General features: G+C 32.1%; 1 protein-coding gene and 1 long non-coding RNA gene across 2 annotated transcripts in view; one reads left to right on the plus strand and one right to left on the minus strand.

Moving 5' to 3' along the window:
* LOC142228300 (uncharacterized) overlaps positions 1-27,593 on the plus strand; it is a 99,458-nt gene that overhangs the window by 36,956 nt on the left and 34,909 nt on the right. The window lies entirely within an intron of this gene.
* On the minus strand, positions 8,364-24,652 carry LOC142230113 (paired box protein Pax-6-like; the record flags this gene model as incomplete). The annotated part of the gene is given in 4 exon segments (XM_075300748.1): positions 8,364-8,926; positions 17,308-17,642; positions 23,114-24,322; positions 24,578-24,652. A coding segment is annotated over 1 exon segment (98 nt), but the record flags the coding sequence as incomplete, so codon positions are not given.

Here is a 27,593-nt window from a genome sequence, read left to right on the forward strand (position 1 = left end):
CCAACATTTTATCAAATGTTGGTAGAAATTGAAATACACAATACACTTATTATTTCTTAACTTTTAAAAAAGCAATTCAACCAATAAATTAAAATCTGTATTCATGTGCATTTCGAAAATAACTTCAAATCTTCACCTCAAACCTGTTTCAAGAACAAAATGTTATATTTGGACGAGGAACATGTAACATGTTTTTCGCATGTAATTTTCTCAGAAATTATGTATCTGATTTCTGAAACCATGTAACATTTTTGGGACAAACGTGGTCCATGTTCCCCCTCTAAAAATAACAGTTTACTCTTGAAGCAATTTTGGGGTGATCATATTTCTTTCTTGCGTGCTTTGGATTTTTCCGAAGGATTATCCTATTATTTTATCCTTCGAAATATTCCTGCGAAATATTCTGACCGAATTTTCTGATTTTTAAGGAACATTGTGCGTTAACTAACATTTTTTTTTTAACAAATAGTCTCAGTTTTGAAAAAAAAATTAGACAAGCGGGACGTGTTCGGCTTGTACACAATAAAATTCAGGAAATTTAAATTTATTTCGAAAACTAAGTAAAACTAAGATTTTTTGTGATATATAAGAAGTTCGAAAGGACTTCTTGTGAAGTGAAAAATAAGAGTATTTTTCGATGTACATTAGAAGAAATTACTAAGGAAGAATTAAAAGTTACACCACTTTTACAACAAATATTAATAATAAATGAAAATGTTATAATTCTCTTATAACTTGCATTAAATTATGAAAAATGTTAAAGTTCGTGTAGGTTTCCACACAACCTTTGAGGTACTACACTCAGTGCGTTGCCAATTGTTTTATATGGCTGGCATCCCCAATAGGCCTACACCATAAACACATCAATGAGGTATGAGTTTACGCCGTTCCAGCAAACAAGTAATAGAATTTCATAATAAATTATTGAGAACATTTGCATATAATAACATTTGTTGTCAGCGATAAATTAACAAAAAAAAAAATGGAATTGCAATACATGATTGTCATTTCATTTTCATTACTAAAGCTGACAACTTTTGTCTTAGATGTCATCGTTATTTCATATTTTATATACATATGTACAATGAATATAGGAATTTTTATTTTTTGGGGTCATAGACTTTTTATAAATCAAATACAAAAAGTACAAAAGCTTCGGACTTGGTTGTATATGAAACCATTTGTCATGCTTTGGCTATTTTTTTGCATTTTATTTGTAATAAGTTGTCTAACTACCAAAATCCAATACAGATATAAATGTCATAAATTGTCGGTTAAAGAATTAAAAAAACAAAAATTGTAAATATAATTTATAGAACATAAATTTAAATACGGATGAGTAAATCAATTTTTGGATTTAGATGAAATGTAAATGTTATCAAACTCTATGATTTGTCCAAAGATCGCATAGATATTTTTTTAATTTGTAAATAATGTCCGTGAGGAGTTGGTTTTCTTTATTGAGGTCCTAGTAGCTATTTTACAATTGTTTTGCTAGCAATGCTGAGCAATAAGAAAATGCTGAACTAATTTCATACTAAACTTTTTTTCGAATTAACTGAAACCTTTTTCTTTTCAAATGAAACTTTTCTTTTACAATTAACATTAAAACGGCTACAATATAGTTTCCTTTTTCCCTCACATTGTTATTGTATGCAGTGAAACGAATGTCGCTACATCAATACTTTTACCCGTTTACATTGTGATATATATCTTTTTTCTGGTTTTCTGACGAGATCCCGATTGTTTTGAGCAACACTGAGATTGCAATTTTTATTTGATTCTTATGAAATTTTGTACAGAGCAGTTTTTACATTGATGTGTCTGTCGATTTTTATAAATGCGGCCGTACCTTTTTTAATAGTTAATCGTTAACATATCTTTAGACTTTATGACTTTCTTCAAATTTTGGTAAATTTGAAAAATCGACTTTTCAAAGTTTTGACTTTCAACTTTTGCGACTACTGAAAATTCAGCTTTTAACATAAGCAACTTGCCCACTTTAATGAGTTAGTGAGTCCAAAATTTTTAAGATAAATAATTATTTTGGTCATTATCAAATATGGATTTGAATCTATTAGCAAAACAAAAAAATATTAAACGAAAAATTGATTTCCGACTTTTTTAGCCTTAATCTATATCAAAATTTACCATCACGTTTCCAAAATCGTATCTGACGGAAAACCGTGTGTAGATAGACTGAAAAGATCAATCAGTTGTTTTACGAAACATTCTTCGTTAAAATGTCTTCATAAAACATTTGAAAGTGTTTTTTGGATATTAAGAAAAAGTTTCGTTGTAAAATTTCCTTTTGCGACATAAAAACTGTCTGTTTAAGTTCAAATGCCGTTTTATTAGCTTTGTTCAATCATATAATCATTTTCAAGTGTAATCCCGCCGTTAAGATTTGTCAATAACTTTTCTGCCTTTTGGTACGAAAATGAGGACATCTTCTAACGTCAAATGTCATCAACCCTCGCCTTTCGGCATCCAAGCTTTTTGACAGTCTTACTTTGAGACTCTCTCGCTTCTACGAAGGTAAATATTGTTTGACGAGCAATAATTTATTAAATAAAGCCCATACATTTTGGTTCAAATTCTAAACCAGTGCCTTTTTATTTCTTTTCTACTTTTATGCCACTCATTCACTGTCTCTAATAATATGACAACTAACATACTCATTTGGGGTGATAGAATGTTATGGATAAAATTGAGACAACCACACTGAAAATTATACAAAAACTAAAGTTTAATGAAGTGATGGATTTTTTCATTGTCGTTACTACACTAAAAAAAAAAAAAAGCATACTCGGTTCCAAAGATTTTGTCTTTACTTTAAAAAAGTTGGTATTGATTCCGAGCCAAAGAAGCGGAGAATACAAGTAAGGATACTTTTAAGACACAATTCTCTTTTAAATTTAGGTTTTGTGTACTTGCTTCTAGGAAGCAAATTTTAATTTTTCGCTTTCTCAGCTTTTTTCCTTCATATGCTATCAAAGTCCTTTAAAAACGAGTTAACGGCAACTTTATTTTCCAAGTTAAGACTCGACTTCCAGCAGAAATTTGCTATGTTTGAAGCAACTTCTTTAAAATAAAGTTTTGAAAAACATGTCTTATATTTGAACGATTTTTTACTTTGTAGTAAAGATGCACAAAGACAAAAAATTTAAAGACAATTTCATTAAATGTAAAGAATTTTTCTGAATTATTAAAGTCAAGTTGACCTTAGCCTATAAATTTTTTCTTTCAAGTTAAGATACCCATTTTTAAGTCAAATCACTTCTAAGGACAATACGACTTCATTGAAAAGTTTAGCGACTTTTGGACAAGGAAAATAACTTTATTTTAGAGAAATGCGTCTTCTATGCTAAGCAAAATTTGTATTCGTATTTTAAAGACATGAAATCTTTGACCTCACGACAATATTTTTTTCAGTGTATAACCAATTACACTTTGGTAAAAAAAAATCTAAAACAAAATCGTAAATAACATATGAAAAAGATCGAACCTATTTCATAAAAATTATAAAACCTTTTCGTAAAAGGTACGAGTACTTGTCATAAAAAGTACAAAACTAAAAAGCATCAGAATTCTTAATAAAATTATGAAGAAAAAATTTTGTCGAAACAACGTAACATTTCTTTCTTAAAAAAAAAATGTTCGATCTTTTTACGAAGAGAATTCCTTCAGTGTGAAACTTTCATGTCTTTCCAGATCTAGACTATTTTTATCAAACGTTTTATCAAACTATTTTGTTTCCCTCTGGGTATGTCCTTACTTAAAATTGTTGTCTGACCTGTGTTCTCAAATAGTTTTGCTCAATACAAACTCCTCACAGACTGATGAATAATTCAAAAAGATATAAAATAAATCAAATATATTTAAACAAAATTTTTCGTGTTGAGATACTAATCTATCATGACGACCTTTTATTTGTGCGATCTAAGTACATAATACAGAGAGTTTGTAGTGGTTTTCAAAACGATTAAAACTTCTTGATAATTAAAAAAAAAAAAAAAAAACAAAACAATAATAATTGTGAATAGTTTTGAGACATACGTAGAACTAGATATCGGACCCCATATTCACAACTTAAACTTTTTCTTTGAAAAAGAAATTTGAGATAAGCCAAGTTTTTATTTATTGTTGAAGTTTTTTTTTTTTGCCGTCTAAATAAAAATATATTTGCGTTCAAAGAAGAACTGTATCAATAAAAACCAGGTCCAAAATATCGCTTCGAAGGAAAACTTTATTATTTCGAGTGCCATAAAAATTTCCGTTAACAACAAATAAAATTTCGTTGGATATATATGTCGATCTATATTTCCAAGTTTTTCCATTCTTTTAATGAAAATTATTTGAAAATTTCTTTGAGAGCAATTTAGCGCGAATTTTACGAATGTTTCATTTATTCTTAACGAACAAATTTTATTTGCCGAAAATGTTGCCTTTAAGAATTGTCAGTGTAGACAACGAATTTTTTAATTTTTCAAAATGTTTATTGACTTAAAAACATATTTTATTAAGGAATTGCGAAATTTTCGTTAATAGTAAGTGATGTTTTGTAAGTAGTAAAAATATAAATAATGAAAGTTTGCATTTTGTTCTCTGAATAGTTTCTATCACATCCGTTAAATATCTAATTTCTACTCAATTACAATTAGGGAAGCCTTTATCATTGAGATTGGAACTCGTCTTTTAATATTTAGGATTTACCAATATTCCACTAAAGTAAGAATTAATTTTTTACCCAATACAAAGAATTGATGGGTATATTGATATACTAAACAGCCTTCTTCTAGCTATTATAGACTGCACATTTCCTCAATATCATAATAAAAATTAGTTTGTCTGAAATATTTTTCCTGATAAGAGAAATCTATTCTTTCAGTATAAAATTATGCGCAAAGCAAGTATACAATAGGGCCAACCATAAATAAATCGAACGGCCATGTAATCTTACTTTGTTTGACTGTGGTGTAATAATCAGTAATTTGATAACTAATTTTAAAATTTCGAATATAAAATAAAAAATTATATATAATTTGTATGATTTTTGGTAAAATTTTTTTTTTATCCTCAACCAATGAGGGAAATCCCTTTTATGTAGTTATTATCAACTGTACACACAGAGAAGGAATATGATCACCTCAAACATGTTTCAAGAGCAAAATGTTATTTTTGGATGGTGACCATGTAACATGTTTATCGCAAAAATGTTGTTTTCTCGCCAAACATAACATGTTTTCCGAAAACAAATACATAATTTCCGAGAAAATAACATGGTTGCGATAAAAATGTTACATGGCCACCATCCCAAAACAATATTTTGCTCTTGAAACAGGTTTGAGATGATCATATTTCTTCCCTGGGTGTACCAACAATTATTATCAATGACTTCTATATATGCTCTCAAAGAAAATCCTTTGGGTTTTAAATTTGTCTTGGGTAAAAACCTCGTTTTTCTTTTGAACAATGAATAATCTTTAAGGGCACTTAATTTCCATTGGAAATCACTAAGCATCTATTCATCCATGTTTATCAATAATTTTAAATATTGAACTAATTTTAGGAATTTGGATATCTCGATTTTCCACGAATTCAAATATCTGATAGAAAGTTCTCTAAATTAGACCATTTATTCGGTTTTTGAAAATATTTTGTCGTCCATCTTTTCAAATTAAGAAGGTTAATTTATAGCACTACGTTTCAACCGATCCTAAAAATTGGAAAATTTTGGCGCTCATTGTCCGTTATGTTAATATAAGTCATTATTGAAAATTTCTGAAATAGATCCTTAATACCCATCAACGATACTTGTTAAAGGAAGCAATATCTGAAATATCCTACAAAAATTGTCGCTAATCTATTTCATTTGCTTGAAAATATTTTTTTTTTTTTTTTTTTTTTGAATAAAAGAAAAACTTCACTTGTCAAAATTTCATTCCTCAGAAACGAAAACTCTTATTTGTTTGAGTAATTAGAACTAATTTATAGATTCGAATAGATTTTTAACGTACCTCGGTTATAACAAACAGTTTTCAGGTTCCAACGATTTTTCTTAAATTCTTCATATGAACGAATTTATGGTTATAGCGAATAGAATTTGTAGTTCCTTTAAAAAAATTTCATTAAAAATGCTACGAAATTTAAATAACGAAAAACCACAAATAATTTTTTGGCAAAGGAGATAAAGGGATCAACAGATTAACAGACTAAAGTACAAATTATGAATAGCATGGAAACAAGTTATGAATAGCATGGAAAATGTGAATAATATCGAAAATCGAATTTATATAGATTTTAGCAGAAATAAAGTCATGTAATCTCCACGCTACTAAATATATCATTTCATTTCACACCTAACCCACTACGATTATAACGAACTACGAAATAACGAACTAAACATCGCAGCCACCTCGAGTTCGTTATAACCGTGTTCGACTGTATTAGCAAAGGTTAATTTATAATACAATTAAGTTTGGATCAATAATCTAAGATATCTCACATCTGATCTTATATAATTCACAGAGAAGTGAAGTACTTTTCACCTTAATAGAGTTGTAGTTGTGTACACCAAAACTGACGTTATTGCAAAGGTTTTACGCACTAACGAGTTGGATTTGCCACAACAGAAACAATTTAGCAACAAAAGATGTTTTCGTTGACGTATAATATGGGATCCGATAAATAGAACTTATCGCTGATTATTAAAAAAGAAAAAAAAAAGAAATAAAATTTGGACATTTCGCCATGTTGATACAAAAGCTTTATGTGATTTTATACTCAAGAAATTATTTGTTTTCTATCTCAGAAACGATTATTTACGATTGGTCTTCAAAAAAATTTTCTCCGGAGCAAATAAATAGAATATATTTAAGTGTTGATACGCTCGTCATAAGTTCGATTTTATTGGATTTTAAAGAAAATAATTTATGAGAAAAGTGGCTTAGGCTTGTCTAAATTTTATTTGTGCCAGATTTACTCCCTTTTAAATACCAATTACTTTCTTCAGGCCTTATAACCTCAAATGGCGAATTTGGATTAATTCTCAAACATTTGCAAGAATATACAGAAAAAATATCTGCCTATAAAATAAAATATTATGCAAACAAAAATCTCGTTTGTGTTTAGTCGCTAACATTGGCAAAAAAAAACTGAAAAGCAGGAAACAATTAAAAGTTTTTTGGAAAATCTTACAACTTAAAGGAGAATAATCCAATGCGACAGCTCCAAAGGTTTATTTTCTTTAAAATGAATTAGGAAAGAAAATTACCAATGAAAAAATTGCTAGTTTAGTGCCATATACGATTTTAACACTGAGCAAATATTTCTTTTAACATCTGAGATCATACACAAAGAAAAAATATTTTTCTCCGTAACTATAAATACATAGACAAAATACTTTACCCCGAAATGAATTTAAAATAAAACTATTTTCAACGAAAAACTAAATTTTCGATAGCCTTAAATTTCGTTTTTGAAAAATTGTTTTCCTTAATATACACCCAAAGAAACCCTATTTTTCTCCCAAACGAAGATTTAGACAAATGAAATTCCCTTTGTTTATTGTAAAATATTTTCTGCAGTTAGAAGTAATCCTGTATTCAAGACAAGCGGTGCAATGTTTGTATCTAATGATTTTAATTTGCAACGTTTTTAAAGACTACAAAAAACTTTAGTTGTTTCGTTTCTGAGAATAGAAGACTTAATTTTTCAGTGTCGTTCAACTAACAAATTTATTATTCTCAACGAGAATGATTCTGAGAGATATTGATTGGACACACCCAAAGAAAAACTACTTTGATCCAGAATGAAATTTTAGACAAACGAAATTCCCCCTGTTATAAAGATTTTTTTTTTTAAGAGAAAATAAACCCGACTTTATGTCAAGCGTTTTTTATTTGCCTCACAAGAAAATTCTTTAGCATCACAAAAAAATTTCGTTAGTCTAAAATTTCATTTCTCAAAAGAACAAAGTTTTCTTTCGGTGCACATATTTAAAAAAGCAATATATTAAAATCTATTTCCTTCAATATTTCCATTATTCCAGAATGATTATGATGATGAGTACCTTTTCAGCAATGCTACCAAATGTGGTAAACTTCCAAGAGACATATCCAAAATATGACTTTTCACTTCATATATATGATTTATGTTTGCCATAAATAAAAAATTAATCACTAAAAACACATATAAGAAGCTAAAGTCGAAAAGATTTTCGAAAAATCTCCATTCTGGAAAATCTTTATGAAAATTAACCTCTACAGTTATACAAACTATGTAACGATTATTTGTGGTCTCTGGGTCTTTCAGTCATTGTCTGTATTGTCCGAAATATATTTGGGAAAACGTATATCTTACATTTTGGGTGCCATCCATACATTGAATTGTAATCATTCATTGCTCTTGCCTGGTCCTGTTGTTGCTGGCCTAGCAAATAATTATGTGGGTAATCCATGATTATTCCTCGCGTTTTGGGTGGGTGGGTGACTGCTTTCAAAATTAGAATTGAATATTCAAACGGCGACTTAAATCAAATCAATGATAATGAAACACAAAATATGCACTGTTTGTAGTTTACGCCAACTTTTTTTTTTATAATGAAAGTTTGACTTTTTCACATTTTGAAAATGTTTGTAACATAGTGTCTTTTCACTTTTTCCATAGCACTAGCGTTTCACTTTGTAACATCGGAATAACATTGTGTTTTTCGACGTTTGATGCATTGTTGCGTTTATAGGGAATTTCCTTAGTTGTAATTTTATATTTGTTTCAAGCCTTATTTAATGGTAGAATGATGATGAATTGTTTCATTATGTATATGATTATCTCCATGTTAGGTTAAAAAAAATCCTGGATCCTGTTGTATTTCAGAAGTTGTTTGCAAATACTAATCGTCCCACGTTGCGTTATCTAACGTAAGCTGTTGAAAAATATAATATGTTAAAAGTCATTACGTATATTATATTTTAATATGTACATGTACTGTATAAAATGAATATGAGAAACGACCTCTTTTGTACATAAAATTATTATTATTATAGATCATAAAAAATATGATCCCATTATCCATTATCCCAACATTACTTTTAATGGATATACAACCAAATATATTCACTTAATTTTTACTTCACAAGAAGTTCTTTTTGAGGTGATACGTGAAATTGATTTTTTACGGACTTTTCACAGTAAATTTTATATGTTTTACTACACTAAAAAAGTTTACTTGGATCCAAAGATTTTAACCTATTTTAAGGATTTTGGTATTGATTCCGATCCAAAGATGCGGCTTCCTTAAAATAAAGAACATTTTTTAGCGACCAGCCAGATTGGTTAAATCTAGTATCAATAAAATTAAAATTAGGACACAGGTCTCATTTATAGAGTTTTCATCCTCTTTTCGCGGTATATTAATAAAGCTATTCGCGTACAAACAAATGCCAGTTTAAAAATCCAAATTGTAACGGATACTTCAAAGTAAACCAAAGACGCTAAATCCTCAAAATAAGTCTTAGCCTATATATGAAGCATATTTATCTTAAATCTAGAGATTCAATATTTCAGTTAATTTAAGGACGATTTCTTTAAATCAAAAATGTGTTTCTATGATTTAAGAAAAAGTTGCCTTAGTTCAAAGACATACGGCTTTAACAACAGGACGCACATTTACAAAATGTGTGTCCTAAATTTAATGCAAAAGATTGCAAACTTTATTTTAATTAAAATTTAATTATTTTTAAGAAATTTATCCTTAATATTTTGTAAATTGCGCATCCTTAAATATAGGTTGCGTAATCTTTAGTATCAAGTAAATATTTTTTTCAGTGCAGATATAAAACACAGTAACACAAATAAAATAATTCAAATTATCAAAAAACGAGTATATACGGCCGTAAGTTCGGCCAGGCCGAAGCTTATGTACCCTCCACCATGGATTGCGTAGAAACTTCTACTGAAGACTGTCATCCACAATCGAATTACTTGGGTTGCGATAACACTTGCCGATGGCACGGTATCTTAAAACTTCCTAACACCGTCTTCTAAATACAAGGTAGTCCATACGTAGTATATATTAAACTAAAAAAGGTCGATTAAATACGTATATAATTAAGTTTAAAGTTTCTATAGAAATTAAATTTTGACAAAATAAAATTTTGACAACATTTTCTATAGAAGTAAAATTTGGAAAAAAAATTCTATAGAAATAAAATTTGGAAAAAAATTTCTATAGAAATAAAATATTGACAAAATTTTCTATAGAAATAAAATTTTGACAAAATTTTCAATAGAAATAAAATTTTGACAAAATTTTCTATAGAAATAAAATTTTTACAAAATTTTATTTCTATAGAACTAAAATTTTGACAATGTTTTCCATAAAAATAAAATTTTGGTAGATTATTTTTGGCTCGAGTGGCAACCATGAAAATGAACCGATATGGACCAATTTTTGTGTTATTGCGGATCGGCTATATATAACTAGAGACCGATATGGACCAACTTTGGCATGGATATTAGCGGCCTTATACTAACACCACGTTGGATGACGTTTTTATACCCACCACCATAGAATGGTGACGGGGGTATAATAAGTTTGTCATTCCGTTTGTAACGCATCGAAATATCGATTTCCGACTATATAAAGTATATATATTCTTGATCAGGGAGAAATTCTAAGACGATATAACGATGTCCGTCTGTCCGTCTGTCTGTCTGTCTGTCTGTCTGTCTGTCTGTTGTAATCACGCTACAGTCTTCAATAATGAAGCAATCGTGCTGAAATTTTGCGCAAACTCGTCTTTTGTCTGCAGGCAGGTCAAGTTCGAAGATGGGCTGTATCGGTCCAGGTTTTGATATAGTCCCCATATAAACCGACCTCCCGATTTGGGGTCTTGGGCTTATAGAAACCGTAGTTTTTATCCAATTTGCCTGAAATTTGAAATCTGGAGGTATTTTGTGACCGTAAAGAGGTGTGCCAAAAATGGTGAGTATCGGTCCACGTTTAGGCATAGCCCCCATATAGACCGATCTCCCGATTTTACTTCTTGGGCTTATAGAAACCGCAGTTTTTATTCAATTTACCTGAAATTGGAAATCTAGAGGTATTGTAGGACCACAAATACGTGTGCCAAAAATTGTGAGTATCGGTCCATATTTTGGTATAGCCCACATATAAACCGATCTCCCGATTTTACTTCTTGGGCTTATAGAAACCGCAGTTTTTATTCAATTTACCTGAAAATGGAAATCTAGAGGTATTGTAGGACCACAAATATGTGTGCCAAAATTGTGAGTATCGGTCCATATTTTGGTATAGCCCCCATAAAGACCCATCTCCCGATTTTACTTCTTTGGCTTATAGAAATCGCAGTTTTTATTCCATTTACCGGAAATTGGAAATCTAGAGGTATTGTAGGACCACAAATACGTGTGCCAAAAATTGTGAGTATCGGTCCATGTTTTGGTAGGTTCCCCATATAAAACGACCTCCCGATTTGGGGTCTTGGGCTTCTAGAAACCTTATTTTTTATCCAATTTGTCTGAAATTGGAAATCTAGAGGTATTTTAGGACCATAAAGAAGTGTGCCGAAAATGGTGAGGATCGGTCCATATTTTGGTATAGCCCCCATAAGAACGATCCCCGATTTAACACCTTGGGTTTCTAGAAACCGTAGTTTTTATCTGATTTGCCTGAAATTGTAAATATTCTGGTATTTTAGGCTCACAAAAACGTGTATCGGATTAGGTTTTTATAGGTCCATTTGGTAATGCCTCCATATAGACCGACTTCACTTATTGAGGGTGTAGAAGGCGCACTGATGATGAAAATTGCTTGAAACTCAATGTAAAATTTCCAGATTTTACTTCTACAGATTTAAGATTTCAAATCATTTTTATAATTTTCTTGCACACTTACAAGAGATGTTAATGATTCCTCTAAAACTCAAACAAAAATGGTTCTTATAAATCCAGAATCTGATATAGTCCTCATGGATGAAATCTTTAAATTTATCTTCGGGAAGTGTCCTCAAGTCCTCAAGCCCTCCTGAAATTTCAAAGGAAACCCTAATATTTGGTTCATGGTGGTGGGTATTTAAGATTCGGCCCGGCCGAACTTACTGCTGTATATACTTGTTTTATTTTAAAGACGTTTTTTACTTGAAACATAGCATAATTTATACTGGAAGTCGAGTCGAGTCTTAATTTGGAAAATAAAGTTGTTGTTAACTCGTTTTTAAAGGACTTTGATAGCATATGAAGAAAAAAATGCTGAAAAAGTGAAAAATTAAAATTTGATTCCTAGAAGCAAGTACACAAAACCCAAATTTAAAAGAGAATTGTGTCTTAAATGTGTCCTTACTTCTTTGGCTCGGAATCAATACCAAAATTTTTAAAGTAAAGACAAAATCTTTGGAAACGGGCATGCTTTTTTCAGTGTAGGTTAGGTAGCAGCCCGATGTATCAGGCTCACTTAGACTATTTGGTCCATTGTGATGCCACATTGATGAACTTCCCTCTTATGACTGAGTACTGCCCGATTCCATGTTAAGCTCAATGATAAGGGACCTCCTTTTTATAGCCGAGTCCACTTAGAGAAGCTTTGAAACCCTCAGAAATATCACCAGCATAATCCATCACTGAAAAACGTTTTGGTGTTGGGTCGAAGTAGGAATCGATCCCACGACCTTGTGTATGCAAGGCGGGTATGCTAACCATTGCCCCACGGTTGGTCCTAGATTTAAAGCCAGATAGGTCCTTGATTTTTTTTATTTTAAAGTAGCCGCATCTTTGGCTCGGAATCAATACCAAACACCTTAAGGGAAGGTCAAAATCTGTTGATCCAAGTAAACTTTTTTTGAGTGTACTTGTTACCTTATTTAAACATGTGTTAACTACAACTTAAATTTCCAAATTCAGCGTTGACTTCAAGTGGATATTATACTATGTTTCAAGTAAAAAGGTCTTTAAACTAGATTACGCTACTTAAATTTTAGGATGCGCAATTTACACAATATTAAGGACAAATTTCATTAAAATAATGAAATTTTAATAAAAAGAAAGTTTCAAACATTTTTTTTTTATTAAATTTAGGACACAAAATTTGGAAATTTGTGTCTCTCCTTTACAGACATATGTCTTTGAACTAATGCTAATTTTCCTTAATGTAAAGAAACACATTTTTGATTTAAAGAAATAAAATCTTTAAATTAAGTGAAATATTTAATCTTTAGATTTAAAAAAACGTTTCAAATATAGTTTAAAATTTATTCAGCTTTATTAATATACCGTGAAATCGCATTCGTATTCTAAGGACATGAGATCATTGGCCAATATTTTTTTTAGTATAGCAAATATTTTATCGCAAAGTCCACGTCTGCCAAGAAATGGATCGGTACATTCCCAATTATTTCACCCCAAAAAGAACTTTTTTGAAATTAAAAACAAGTGTATACGGCCGTAAGTTCGGCCAGGCCGAATCTTATGTACCCTCCACCATGGATTGCGTAGAAACTTCTACGAAAGACTGTCATCCACAATCGAATTACTTGGGTTGTGGTATCTTAAAACGTCTTAATATCGTTTTCTAAATTGTGAGTTAGTCCATACGTGGTATATATTAGACAAAAAAACTTATGTATAGGTAAGTCTACAAATAATTACGAATCGACATGGACTTTTGCACCGTACGTAGAGAGCCAGAATATAAATATGGGGGCCGCTTATATGGGGGCTATATAGAATGATGAACTTGATATGGACCACTTTTTGTGTGATTGGAAATCGATTTATCTGAGGGATATATATAACTATAGACCGATATGGACCTAGTTACGCATGGTTTTTAACGACCATATACTAGCACAATGTACCAAATTTCAACTCACTCGGATGAAATTTGCTCCTCCAAGTGGCTCCAAAACCAAATCTCGGGATTGGTTTATATGGGGGCTATATATGATTATGGACTGATATGGACCACTTTTGGCATGGTTGTTAAATATCATATACGATCACCACGTACCAAAATTTCAAGCAGATCGGATGAATTTTGCTTCTCCAAAAGGCACCGGAGGTCAAATCTGGGGATCGGTTTATTTGGGAGCTATATATAATTATGGGCTGATAGGAACCAATTCTTGCATGGTTGTTGGATACCATATACTAACATCACGTACCAAATTTCAACCGAATGGGAAGAATTTTGCTCTTCCAAGGGGTTCTGGAGGTCAAATCTGGGAATCGGTTTATATGGGGCCTATATATAATTATGGACCGATACCGACCAATTTTTACATGGGAGTTTGAGGCTATATTTTAACACCACGTACCAAATTTCAACTGAATCAGATGAATTTTGGTCTTCCAAGAGGCTCCGGAGGTCAAATCTGGTGATCGGTTTATATAGGGGCTATATATAATTATGGACCGATGTGGACCAATTTTTGCATGATTGTTAGAGACCATATACTAACACCATGTACCAAATTTCAGCCGGATCGGATGAAATTTGCTTCTCTTAAAGGCCTCTCAAGCCAAATCGGGGGATCGGTTTATATGGGGGCTATATATAATTATGGACCGATGGGGACCAATTTTTGCATGGTTGTTAGAGACCATATACTAACACCATGTACCAAATTTCAGCCGGATCGGATGAAATTTGGTTCTCTTAAAGGCCTCGCAAGCCAAATCGGGGGATCGGTTTATATGGGGGCTATATATAATTATGGACCGATGGGGACTTATTTTAGCATGGTTGTTAGAGACCATATACTAAAACCATGTACCAAATTTCAGCCTGATCGGATGAAATTTGCTTCTCTTAGAGGCCTCGCAATCCAAATCGGGGGATCGGTTTATATGGGGGCTATATATAATTATGGACCGATGTGGACCAATTTTTGCATGGTTGTTAGAGACCATATACTAACACCATGTACTAAATTTCAGCCGGATCGGATGAAATTTGCTTCTCTTACAGACCTCGCAAGCCAAATCGGGGGATCGGTTTATATGGGGGCTATATATAATTATGGACCGATGTGGACCAATTTTTGCATGGTTGTTAGAGACCATATACTAACACCATGTACCAAATTTCAGCCGGATCGGATGAAATTTGCTTCTCTTAGAGGCCTCGCAAGCTAAATTTGGGGGTCCGTTTATATGGGGGCTATACGTAAAAGTGGACCGATATGGCCCATTTTCAATACCATCCGACCTACATCAATAACAACTACTTGTGCCAAGTTTCAAGTCGATATCTTGTTTCGTTCGGAAGTTAGCGTGATTTCAACAGACGGACGGACGGACGGATCGATTTAAAATTTCACCACAACCCAGAATATATATACTTTATAGGGTCTTAGAGCAATATTTCGATGTGTTACAAACGGAATGACAAAGTTAATATACCCCCCATCCTATGGTGGAGGGTATAATAAGACCATCATAGACCAATTAAATATAAGACATATCAAGTGAATTCACAGCGCTCTAGTTTGTCTGCACACCGTAGAGGGCTCTTTTTCGTCTGCAAATGAGTGATTTTTTAATTTGGCTTTATTTTTGTTTTCTTTCCTTTGTTTTCTTGATGAAACACCAAATATTTTAAAAGCATATAAAATTCTATACATCCACACCTTTTTTGTAATGCAAATTGACTGATGGTTATTCTCGTTTTCCAAAAAGTAATTGAGTCACTTGACTGCGCAATTGAGTGGAATGACTGCGCACTGCAAATAAACAAAACCATGGTGAATTGTCAAAATATGTCTGTATTTTAATTGGTCTATGAAACCATCTCTAGAAGAGCATTTTGCAGGTACATTAAATGTAATGACTACGTATGTTAGTAACTTCCATATTTTATTGCTGGGATGCGCTAGTATTGTTTTCACGGAAAAAAACATTACATCCAAAGAATCAATGCAGCTAATGCACCCAGAGAAGAAACATGATTGTCACCGTCCTATTCGAAAAGCAAAATAAAATGAGAGGAGCTAGCTTTACGACGACCATGTAACATTTTCACCTGAATTAAAAAACAATGATCACGATCTAAAATGATAAGGACTTCGTCAAAAATGTTTTTCTCCCAATCAAAAGAGAAAAGTCATCATATAAAATTATATGATATACAAGAAAATAGTTTTGTCCCAATTAAAAGAATATGGCCATAACATAAAAAGTTATGATCTTTACGAAAAAATTTTTCTTCGGCGAAAAATAACACCAATTGAGAAAATAATACAGTTATTAATTTGAAATCCCCGGTAATAATGTAAGTAGTAAGTTCTTGATTACCGGTAATGCTGGAAGAATCACAAGTACATCGAAAGAATTCTCTTGGTTAATTTTACAAAGATTTTTTCATTCGTAAATTCTTCAATAAAATAACGAAATTTTTATTGAATATAAGAAATTTTCATTGAATATAAGAAATGTCTACTAAATATTCTACATTAACTTTTATTCGTAAAAAGTTCGTACTTTTAATGACATATTCCTCACATCTCATGATTTTTGTGAAGAAGTTTTTTATGAAATTATGAATATTTCACGAAATATTTTGCATTAAAAAATCTTCATAAGACGTACAAAACATTTTCGCTGAAATTATGAAATAAGTTTCATTGTAGATGTAAAATTTCCGTTCGCGACATAAAATTATCTCCGATAGTGTGTTTGAGTGTATTCCTTTATTCAATTTTTTAATTCACCTTCTCTTTAAGTGATAGGATGTTATGAATAAAAGTGCGGCAACCAATGTGAAAGTTATTCAAAAACTTAAGGTGTAAAAGAGTGATGACAATTTGCAAACTTGTTACAACCCATTGCATTTTGACAATAATTTTTTTCTAACAAAAAAAGATACGAACATTTTTCATAAAAAAGTATGAAACTGTTTCATAAAAAGTACCAAACTGTTTCATTAAAAGTATGAAACTTTTAATGAAAAACTTCTTTCGTAGTTTAGCAAAATTTTTCGTTCTATTTACGAAGAAAATTCTTTGGTGTGGTTGCCGACTTGGTGTCTTCAAGTATGAAACTTTTGTAGCAACACTGAGAATACATGGGCCTAAAAACATTCCACTGCAATGATAAAACTCAAATATCAAGAATGTCTTATTTAAAATTCGTTTTTATTAAGTATACTTCATTTTGGTATGGATCTGATCCCACAAGAATTTCCAAATAATTAATATAAGGTATAAGGAAATATTAATTTATCTTTGATCTCGTTTAAAAAATAAAATATTTTTTACTTTTTCCGATATTTATTAAAACAATAATTTTTACCTTAAATTTTAAAGCTTCCAATAAATATGTATGGTTTCCTTAGCACTGTATGGTTTCCTTAGCACTGTTCAATACAGATTTTTCCATCAAATCGGTTGTTGTTGAAGAAATTTCCTTGCTTTAGAAGTACTAATCTTGAGTATAGTACTTCAAAAAGACTATGGTTGTTTTTATTTTAGAAAACTGCTCTTCCGGTTAAAGTCGTAGTATATATGACAAATTTTTTTAAATATTGATTGTGATTTGAATAATTAGAATTCTTTAATTGTTATGGCCGGGTAAGTTATAAGTAATTTATAGATTTATTACTTGTTATTTTAAATAATTTACGTTTGCTGCAAATGAAAAAAGTGTTATTTATAATTTGTAACTGTTCGCTTCGTATATCCTCCATCATGGGATATTTATATCTGTACCCTCAACTTTACCAGGTTTGACCATACAGAGTACCCTCATTCATTACCCGATCTTATTCCACTTCACAATAAGCTAATCCCAAATGTTATTTCCTGAAGCGAAAATATATCGACTCTATCGGATCGGATTTAGATATAATTTTATAGTCGATCTTTTCTTTATTGGCCTACTTATACGAACCTTAAGCCGATATTCTGATGATACACAGTAGGTTGAAGTCGAAAAAAGTTGTAAAAGGTCTGACAATTATGAGCAGATAATTTTATTATTTTTTTTGAAATTTGCAATGGAGATGAGTTGGCGAAAATTCTGAGTTTTAAAAAATATTCAATTAAAAATTTAATTGATTCAATAAATTTTTTTAATTGAGACAAAAATCAATCACAACAAGTATAAACGGCCGTAAGTTCGGCCAGGCCGAAGCTTATGTACCCTCCACCATGGATTGCGTAGAAACTTCTACTGAAGCCGATGGCAAGGTATCTTAAAACTTCCTAACACCGTAATATATACCACATAGTCCATACGTGGTATATATTAACCCTCCGTCATACACATGTTTCGATAGTCACATTCATAACACATGGGGCCTGGCCAGACTCATGTGTCTGTCCGAGGGTTAAACTAAAAAAGGCCGATTAAATACCTATACAATTAAGTTTAAAGTTTCTATAGAAATAAAATTTTAACAAAATAAAATTTTGACAACACTTTCTATTGAAGTATAATTTTGACAAAATTTTCTACAGAAATAAAATTTTGACAAAATTTTCTATAGAAATAAAATTTTGACAAAATTTTCTATAGAAATAAAATTTTGACAAAATTTTCTATAGAAATAACATTTTGACAATGCTTTCTATAAAAATAAAATTTTGGTAGATTATTTTTGGATCGAGTGGCAAACATGTTTATGAACCGATATAGACAAATTTTTGTGTGATTGGGGATCGGCTATATATAACTATAGACCGATATGGACCAATTTTGACATGGTTATTAGCGGCCTTATACTAACACCACGTTGCAAATTTCAACCGGATCGGATGAATTTTGCTCTTCCAAGGGGCTCCGGAGGTCATATCTGGGAATCGGTTTATATGGGGCCTATATATAATTATTGACCGATTGCGACCAATTTTTGCATGGGTGTTTGAAGCCATATACCAACACCATGTACCAAATTTCAACCGAATCGGATGAATTTTGCTCCTCTAAGAGGCTCCGGAGGACAAATCTGGGGATCGATTTATATGGGGGCTATATATAATTATGGACCGATGTGGTCCATATACTAACACCATGTACCAAATTTCAGCCGGATCGGATGAAATTTACTTCTCTTAGAGCAATCGCAAGCCAAATTTGGGGGTCCGTTTATATGGGGGCTATACGTAAAAGTGGACCGATATGGACCAATTTGTGCATGGTTGTTACAGACCATATACTAACACCATGTACCAAATTTCAATAACAACTACTTGTGCCAATAACAACTACTTGTGCCAAGTTTCAAGTCGATAGCTTGTTTCGTTCGGAAGTTAACGTGATTTCAACAGACGGACGTACGGACATGCTCAGATCGACTCAGAATTTCACCACGACCCAGAATATATATACTTTATGGGGTCTTAGAGCAATATTTCGATGTGTTACAAACGGAATGACAAAGTTAATGTACCCCCATCCTATGGTGGAGGGTATAAAAATTAATATTATCAATAATTTTTTTAATTTGATCAGTTAATTTTTTTAATTGACTTTCAATTAATTTTTTAATTGATACTATAATTTCTGTGATTGAAGACATTTCAATTAAAAAAAATAATTGGATGAATTAATTTCGAGATTGAATGAGATTTTTTTTTGTGTAACGGATTTTGTTGGGCCAATAAAAATTCGTTTTTTGCCATTGGTAAATTGATTCGTTGGTTGATTTTAATTCTGTCTGGAAACTTGGATTCAAACTAGGCACTTGTTCATGCTCTTTGCCATAACATTATTGTTCCTTTTCTAATGCATCGAAATATTGGTCTCAGAACCTTTAATAACGCTTCATGAAAATCTCAAAATGTCGAATACACTATAGTCTTCGCAATTTTCCCATGACGTAGATCATTTTTGCTATAAAACAGTTTACTTTTTTTGTGTAAGTAATTCGATGATATAGGTTACTTAAAATTCGGCCAGTCCTAACAATTTTCCCATGACGTAGATTATTTTTGCTATGAAACAGTTTACTTTTTTTGTGTAAGTAATTCGATGATAGAGGTTATTTAAAATTCGGCCTAACTTTTTCCCGGATATACTTGTTTCGTAAACACTTCGACGTAATCAATTCAAATTTCAAACGTTTATTTTTACCCATTCACAACTGTATACTACGAAAGGCCATAAACTCAATAAGGATTGTTTAGTGTATTGCATAGTAAGCTCCAACCAATTCTGTCCCTCCTTAACCCTTTGACTACCGGTGTCCATTTAAGAGGCTATTCGAAAACAATACTAAAGTGTATTTCCCCACTTAGATTCGATTTATTTGTCGATTGTATTTCACGGTAGATGTTTTAGTCTAAATAAGCTCTAAATATGTTCCATACTAGTAAGCACTAAAATGAATTTTTAGCAACTTCTTTAACAATATACCAAAATTATGCTATTTGAGACCATTTGTCTACTGTACATCACTAGTAAATGGGCATTCATACAAGTGTTATACCTGATATTATTTCGGAATCTCTTTTTTGTTTTTTTTTCTCACACTTCGATAGATATTCTACTCAACATTCAAAAATTAAGTTTTCAAAACAAACTCATATAGCTCTTGAACTGTTTTAAGTAGGTTCTCAAAATTACATGTAGAAAACGAAGAATGAAATGAAATGTTTTTAACATTAGGTTTATTTCGGTAGTGAATGGGTTAATTGTTTAGATTTATAAACCAAAATAGTCACAATTCATTTTTTGGCGATTACATTTTTCAATAGGTTCAATGTATGGTAAAATTTTTCAATAGGTATTTTGTATTACAATCTATGATGGAGGATTGGAAGCTTCAGGTCAAACTACACTGAAAGAAGAGTTTTCTTTTGTGAAGAACAAAATTTTAGACAAACGAAGTTTTCTTTTGACGTTAAAAATTTTTCTATTAAAGCAAAACAAAAAAAATAAGTAAAGAAAGTCTAAAGTCGGGCGGGCCGACTATATTATACCCTGAATCACATTGTAGATCGCGTTGGATACTTGTCAAATCCTACATATAAAGGTTTATATTCCCCCATATATATTACAATCTGAACAGATTTGGAAAAATGTGTTACAATTCTACAAAACATATAGTCATAAATTTTTTGCGGCTAATGCCCTGGGACGGAGTAAAATGTTTGTAAAAAGTATGGTAAATATTTAAATCGAAAGCAATTTTTATGTAATTTTGCAAAAAAAAAAACGCTTCCACTACAATAATTATCGATGATTAGAGGTATAAGTAAATTTTTGGCAGTTTTAAAATTTTTTCGGCTTAGCAGTGTTTCCCATATTTCCCCCATCGAACAAACATGCATGGTGACTATATTTACATCTGGATTGAGTTTGACCGACACTTCAGCAACCACAAGTTTAGATAAATTTTAGGGAATGGCGTGCTTGTGGAACTCGGGTAAGACAGGAACAGATTCCCTTGATGCCATGCTGCATTTATTATATTCAGACACATTGACCAAATAGTCAGCAACTACAACGGCTATACGATTAAACGAATAAACTTTATAAAGACAGTCAATATGTAATAAAATTCTTGGATTCTGCGTTTCTTAACTCGAAAACTGCCATAGACTGCAGCAAATCTCTCAACGGGATGGCTGAGTAATACAGTATTCACCTAATATGGGTGCCTGGTCACAGCAACATAACAGGGAACAGTAACACAGGTAAAGATTCCCTTAATGTAATGTTGCATTTATTACCTTTAGACATATAGACCAAACAGTCAGCAGCAACAACGGCTGCACCGTTGCACGACGTCGTGGTCGGTCACAGTTCGGTCCTCAAAATTATGCCAGATGTGCCAAACGGATTGGATTACATTCTGGCGAAACCGCTTTTAGGCAAAAAGTTCGAAATTCTAGTTCCCAACAGTGAGGCACACAGACCCCGGGGAATAAACGTTATATAGATTTATACGCGGAAGGCCCGAAATTTGATGAACAAGTGGGATTTTGGGTATATTCTAAAGACCTGGAACTTAAAATAGCGAAAAGAATAGCGAAATCAAAGCAGGTTGCAATAAAAAATGTGGCAAATTGGCTGAGAAATAATATGCCAACAAATATTGGCATTAATATATCCTCAGACAGACTATGTGCACTCTAACTCTAAAACGGCCATAGGCTGCCGAAAATCTCTCAACAAGGTGGCTGAGTAGTACAGAAATCGCCTAATATGGGTGTCTGGCCACAGGAACATGCCAGGGAAAGTTAGCAAGTCTAGGAACTACCTTACAGGCGAGTTAAAAAAAAACTAGAAGAATCTATGTGTAATAGGTATTTTTATTTAATGTGGTTTCACAATGTACTGAATAGTCTAAGTGTGCCGGAAAATTAATCGGGCTGTCACTTTATCCTAACCTAATATTGACCACATTTGGCACACATTCCTAAAATATTAGTTTTACCTCTCTGTTCTACTATTAATTGCACTTCTTGGCTTCTGGGGCCATTGAAAAGATTTAATTGGAGCTATATCTAAATCTGAACCGATTTCCTCCAAAATCAATAGGGTTCAATTATGACCCAAAATAGATACTTGTGTCAAATTTCTTCGTCGATTGTATTAAAACTGCGTCCAAGGCTTTGATTACAAAAATGTGTTCCCAGACAAACTGACGAATCTACGGACAGACGAATCAGATGGATGATGGCTTAAACACTGTATGGTTCGCAGTTCGATCCTCCGTCCAGGCGAAAGGTAAAAATTAAAATATTTATAAAATCGAATATATTTCAGAAAAAATGCTAAGAACTAAACAACCTCGTGGAAGTGAGAAAGATTTTTGTTGTTTTTTTTTAGTCTTCATGAAATTGTTTTTACATCCTGTGAAACATTTAACGTTTATCTAATTTAAAATTTCGTTTGGAAGGAAAAAAAAATTTTTTTGAGTGTATCTCGTCTCCTTCTGGTTATTGCAAACATATGAACTAACTTATAATAGCCTATTCCACGGCGTGGTTCAGGGTATAAATATTAGAAATCATTGTTGCAACGCTTCTCATAAACTCGGATTTATTTTCTCTTAAAGCAAATAATCTACAACAAGGGAAATTTCGTTTGTCTAATATTTTGGTCCTGATGAAAGTTTTTTTCTTTGGGTGTAGCAAAGCACGATTCTTACTTTTTTTCTTTATTTCATTTATGATCATTGGCAGAGTTATCTTTAAGTTTTAGTAATGTTTATTTAATTTTCCAAATGTAAATATGTATTTTGTTTTAACACATTATTGAAGGACTTTTAAATGTGTGTATGTTGTGACAAGTACACGTATTTCGTCAATTCGAGTTAATTTTAATTTTAACACTTTTGTTTGTAGGACTTTCCTTTTGTCAAAGATCCGAGTTCGTTACACTTCTTTGTTTTAGAGTAGAAGGCTATTGGAGGTCATAGCAGAGTTTGTTACTATTCTTGTAGGACTTGCTGGTTATTTTTATTCGTTCAGTTTTTTTTAATATTTTTTTTTAATTTTTGTTTTGTGTTCACATTAAATTATAGATTTTTGTAGATATTTTAAGAAGTAAATTTTATGAAGGGTTGATTATATTATAAGTTTTGTTTTATTTATTTATTTTTTTTTTTTTTTGTAATGATTTGGACTATCCGTATGACATATTGAACATTCATACGAGTCCCACAAATGAATTCACTTAGCGGTAACAAGTGTTTTCGTACTTGTCCAGTGATGCAATTTATCTGAAGTCTTTGTTAACAAGTTGCAGTACTAAGTATCGATTAAGTACTGGTGCTGTTTTATTATTGTTGTGAGAGACATCAGATGAGATGCTGTTAATAAAGCCGGTAGAGCTATGGGGCCAGAACACTAAAACGCTTTTTTCCATTAATACTGGTCCTTTTCTTTTTTTCTTTGGCTTTTTATGGATACTTTGTTGTTATCCATATGAAAAGTTACTTCATTTTTTTTCTTTAGGATTTATACGTGAAAATTTGCCGTTTTTCCACGTACTTTCCTTAGCCAAAACAAAAGAAAACTGCAATCGCAAACATGTGAGGAAAGCTTTTGCGTTAATTTTTTGGGGGTTGATTGTTGTTGACTGGGATTGTATAGCAGCAGTGTTCCTTGCACACGTTTCCTTTCCTTGTTGGTGAGATGCGAAATCGTTCAAGCGTTACACTGTGTCTGGCCGCCAGAAATAATTTTTGTGAAATGCGTTTACAAAAATTTTTTGTTACGCGTCGGTGAAATTATGATTTTGTTGTTGTTGTTGTTGATGTTGTTTTTGATGTTGGTTAAGTTTTTGGGTTGAGTAGAATTTCACGTTCAACGTTTCCTGCAAATTGCCAGATAAAATCGTCCATTGGACTTTAAATCTGTCGAATTAGAAGAAGAAGAAGAGAGAAGCAGACAGTAATTGTTAAGAACCCAGGTTAACTTAAATGGACGTATTCTAGTCCTCAAACCATCAAAACAAACGCGTTAACACACACACACTTTCAGACACACACGTGCTACAGCATTCGCATTCATTCACTCACACCCACGCACTCACACACATACAATATTTTCGAGACACAACAAAGTAAGTATAAATGAGTGTGTGAGATTCATTTTAGGGGTTGCTTCACCGGTCCATTCCCATTGAAGACTTGTTCGTATATTTACTTGCGTCGAAGCTGGCAATACACCGCTTAAGAGGAAACGTTGGATAGAAACTGAACTGACATTTTATGATTGTGCCTTTATTTATAGACTTTGGAAGCTTTCGCAACGTACTAAACACAGCTGCATTCCTTGGCAGTGTTGTCATTTTTGCTGTTTCTTTTGTCTTGTAGCACAGATATTTGCTGGAAGAAACTGGATTTCAATGTTTTATATTAAGAAGAACAGATTGGCTGATAATTCCCCGGTCTAACAAAGAAAAACACATTTTTTGTCAAAATTCGTTTTTATTATTCAACATGGTTCACTTCAAGAACGATACAACGATTATAACGACCATCCAATTTTTTGATACCATTTTGGTAGTACTCCTTCGGTTTTGCCTCAAAATAGGCCTCAGTTTCGGCGATCACCTCTTCATTGCAGCCAAATTTTTTCCCTGCGAGCATCCTTTTGATGCTGAGAACAAGAAAAAGTCGCTGGGGCCAGATCTGGAGAATTCGGTGGGTGGGGAAGCAATTCGAAGCCCAATTCATGAATTTTTGCCATCGTTCCCAATGACTTGTGGCACGGTGCGTTGTCTTGGTGGAACAACACGTTTTTCTTCTTCATATGGAGCCGTTTTGCCACGATTTCGACCTTCAAACGCTCCAATAACGCCATATAATAGTCACTGTTGATGGTTTTTCCCTTCTCAAGATAATCGATAAAAATTATTCCATGCGCATCCCAAAAAACAGAGGCCATTACTTTGCCAGCGGACTTTTGAGTCTTTCCACTCTTCGGAGACGGTTCACCGGTCGCTGTCCACTCAGCCGACTGTCGATTGGACTCAGAAGTGTAGTGATGGAGCCATGTTTCATCCATTGTCACATATCGACGGAAAAGCTCGGATGTATTACGAGTTAACAGCTTGAAACACCGCTCAAAATCATAAACACTTTGTTGTTTTCGGTCAAATGTGAGCTCGCGCGGCACCCATTTTGCACAGAGCTTCCGCATATCCAAATATTGATGAATGATATGGCCAACACGTTCCTTTGATATCTTTAAGGCCTCTGCTATCTCTATCAACTTCATTTTACGGTCATTCTAAATCATTTTGTGGATTTTTTTGATGTTTTCGTCGGTAAACACCTCTTTCGGACGTCCACTGCGTTCACCGTCCTCCGTGCTCATTTCACCACACCGAAAGAATTCTCTTCGTTAATTTTACGAAGAATTCTTCATTAACTATTCTTCGTGATTTCTTCATTAAAATAACGAAATGTTCATTCATTTTCGTAAATTTTACGAAGATAATTTTACGAATATACGAAACTTCTACGAAATATTCTACATTAACTTTTCTTCGTAAAAAGTTCGTACTTTTAACGAAACTTTCTTCAAATTTCATGAATTTTGTGAAGAAGTTTTTACGAATATTTTACAAAACATTCTGCGTTAAAATTTCTTCATAAAAAGTACGAAACATTTTCTTTGAAATAACGAAGAAGTTTCATTGAAGTTGTAAAATTTCCGTTCGCGACATTAAATTGTCTTTTATAATGTGCTTGAGTGTATTCCTTTATTCTATTTTTTATGCAAGTCTATGCTACTTCTCATTTGGGTGATAGCGCGCTATGAATAAAAGTGAAGCAATAAAACTAAAAATTGTTCAAAAACTTAAGATGTAAAGTAGTGATGTCATTTTTCACACTTGTAACTACAACCAAATGCACTTTCGACTATAATTTTTTTTCTTCTAAAAGTTCGAACATTTTTGAAAAAAAAAATACGAAAGTTTTTCATAAAAAGTACGAAAATTTTTCATAAAAAGTACGAAACATTTTCATAAAAAGAACGAAATTGTTTCATAAAAAATACGAAAATTTTTTAATAAAAGTACGAAGATTCTTCATAAAAAAAAGAATCTTACAAACTACGAAAATTTTTGAAGAACTTTTCTTCGTAAAAAGTACGAAATATTTCGTACTTTTAATGAAAAGTTTCTTTGGTTGTAACACAATGACAAATTTCGTACTTTTAACGAAAATTTTCGTTCTTTTTACGAAGAAAATTCTTTCGGTGCACGCTTGAATTTTGCTTAGCAATCAATTATTGTTGATTTCCCTGGGGCAGAGTCCATAAACTCATTATCAAGCCACCGTATTTCTTCCATCGTATTTTTTCCCTTCAGAAAACAGTAATTTATCAAAACACGAAATTCCTTTTTTCCATTTTTTTCACAATAACAAAAGTTGCTTCACAAAAGACGCTCTATCTGACAAACTAATTGACTTACAGACGTCAAATTTTGACACGAATCATTCGAAGGTTGGTACTATATAAAAATAATATGCATTTAATACTAGCGGCGCCATCTATGTGTCAGACCGGGGACTTATCAGCCAACCTGTTAGTAGGATATTTTAAATGGCAATGCAATATTTTATGTTTTATGGAACGATAACATTCCATTTAAATCTCTTAGCGTTTACATCCAAGACCGTGTTAAAGTTGCGACCCAGCAAAAAAAATTTGGAAGTTCTTCTTAAGGCACAACTTTAAAAGCACTTCCAAAAATGTCCTCCCAAAGATGTTCTTTATTTTATCTGCACAGGAAGTTCATTTGAGTCAATTTTTTATAACTCGCTTTTTTCATATTTTTAATGGGAAATTTAAAATTTTATTGTTTCAAATGGGTTAAAAACAGATTACAAATTAATAAAAAAGTGAAAATTATTTAAATTTTGCCGAAAAACACGAATGCGAAGTTTTGAAAATATTTGATGTCAAACGTTCCAGCCAAGCGTTATAATGCATTAAAAATCATTAAAAAATGTTTAAATTATTTATTCATCAAAAAATCACAAATCTTCTTTAATCACATCCAAATCACTGGATTCGCATAACACCTTAAGAAGTGATGCAAATTCAGTGCAACGTCGAAATGGTGGACATCCGTCCTATGACAAGCCCATGTTAAAATCATCGCTTCTG

The sequence above is a fragment of the Haematobia irritans genome, chromosome 3 (genome assembly GCF_050003625.1).
Source record: "Haematobia irritans isolate KBUSLIRL chromosome 3, ASM5000362v1, whole genome shotgun sequence".
Taxonomy (NCBI): domain Eukaryota; kingdom Metazoa; phylum Arthropoda; class Insecta; order Diptera; family Muscidae; genus Haematobia; species Haematobia irritans.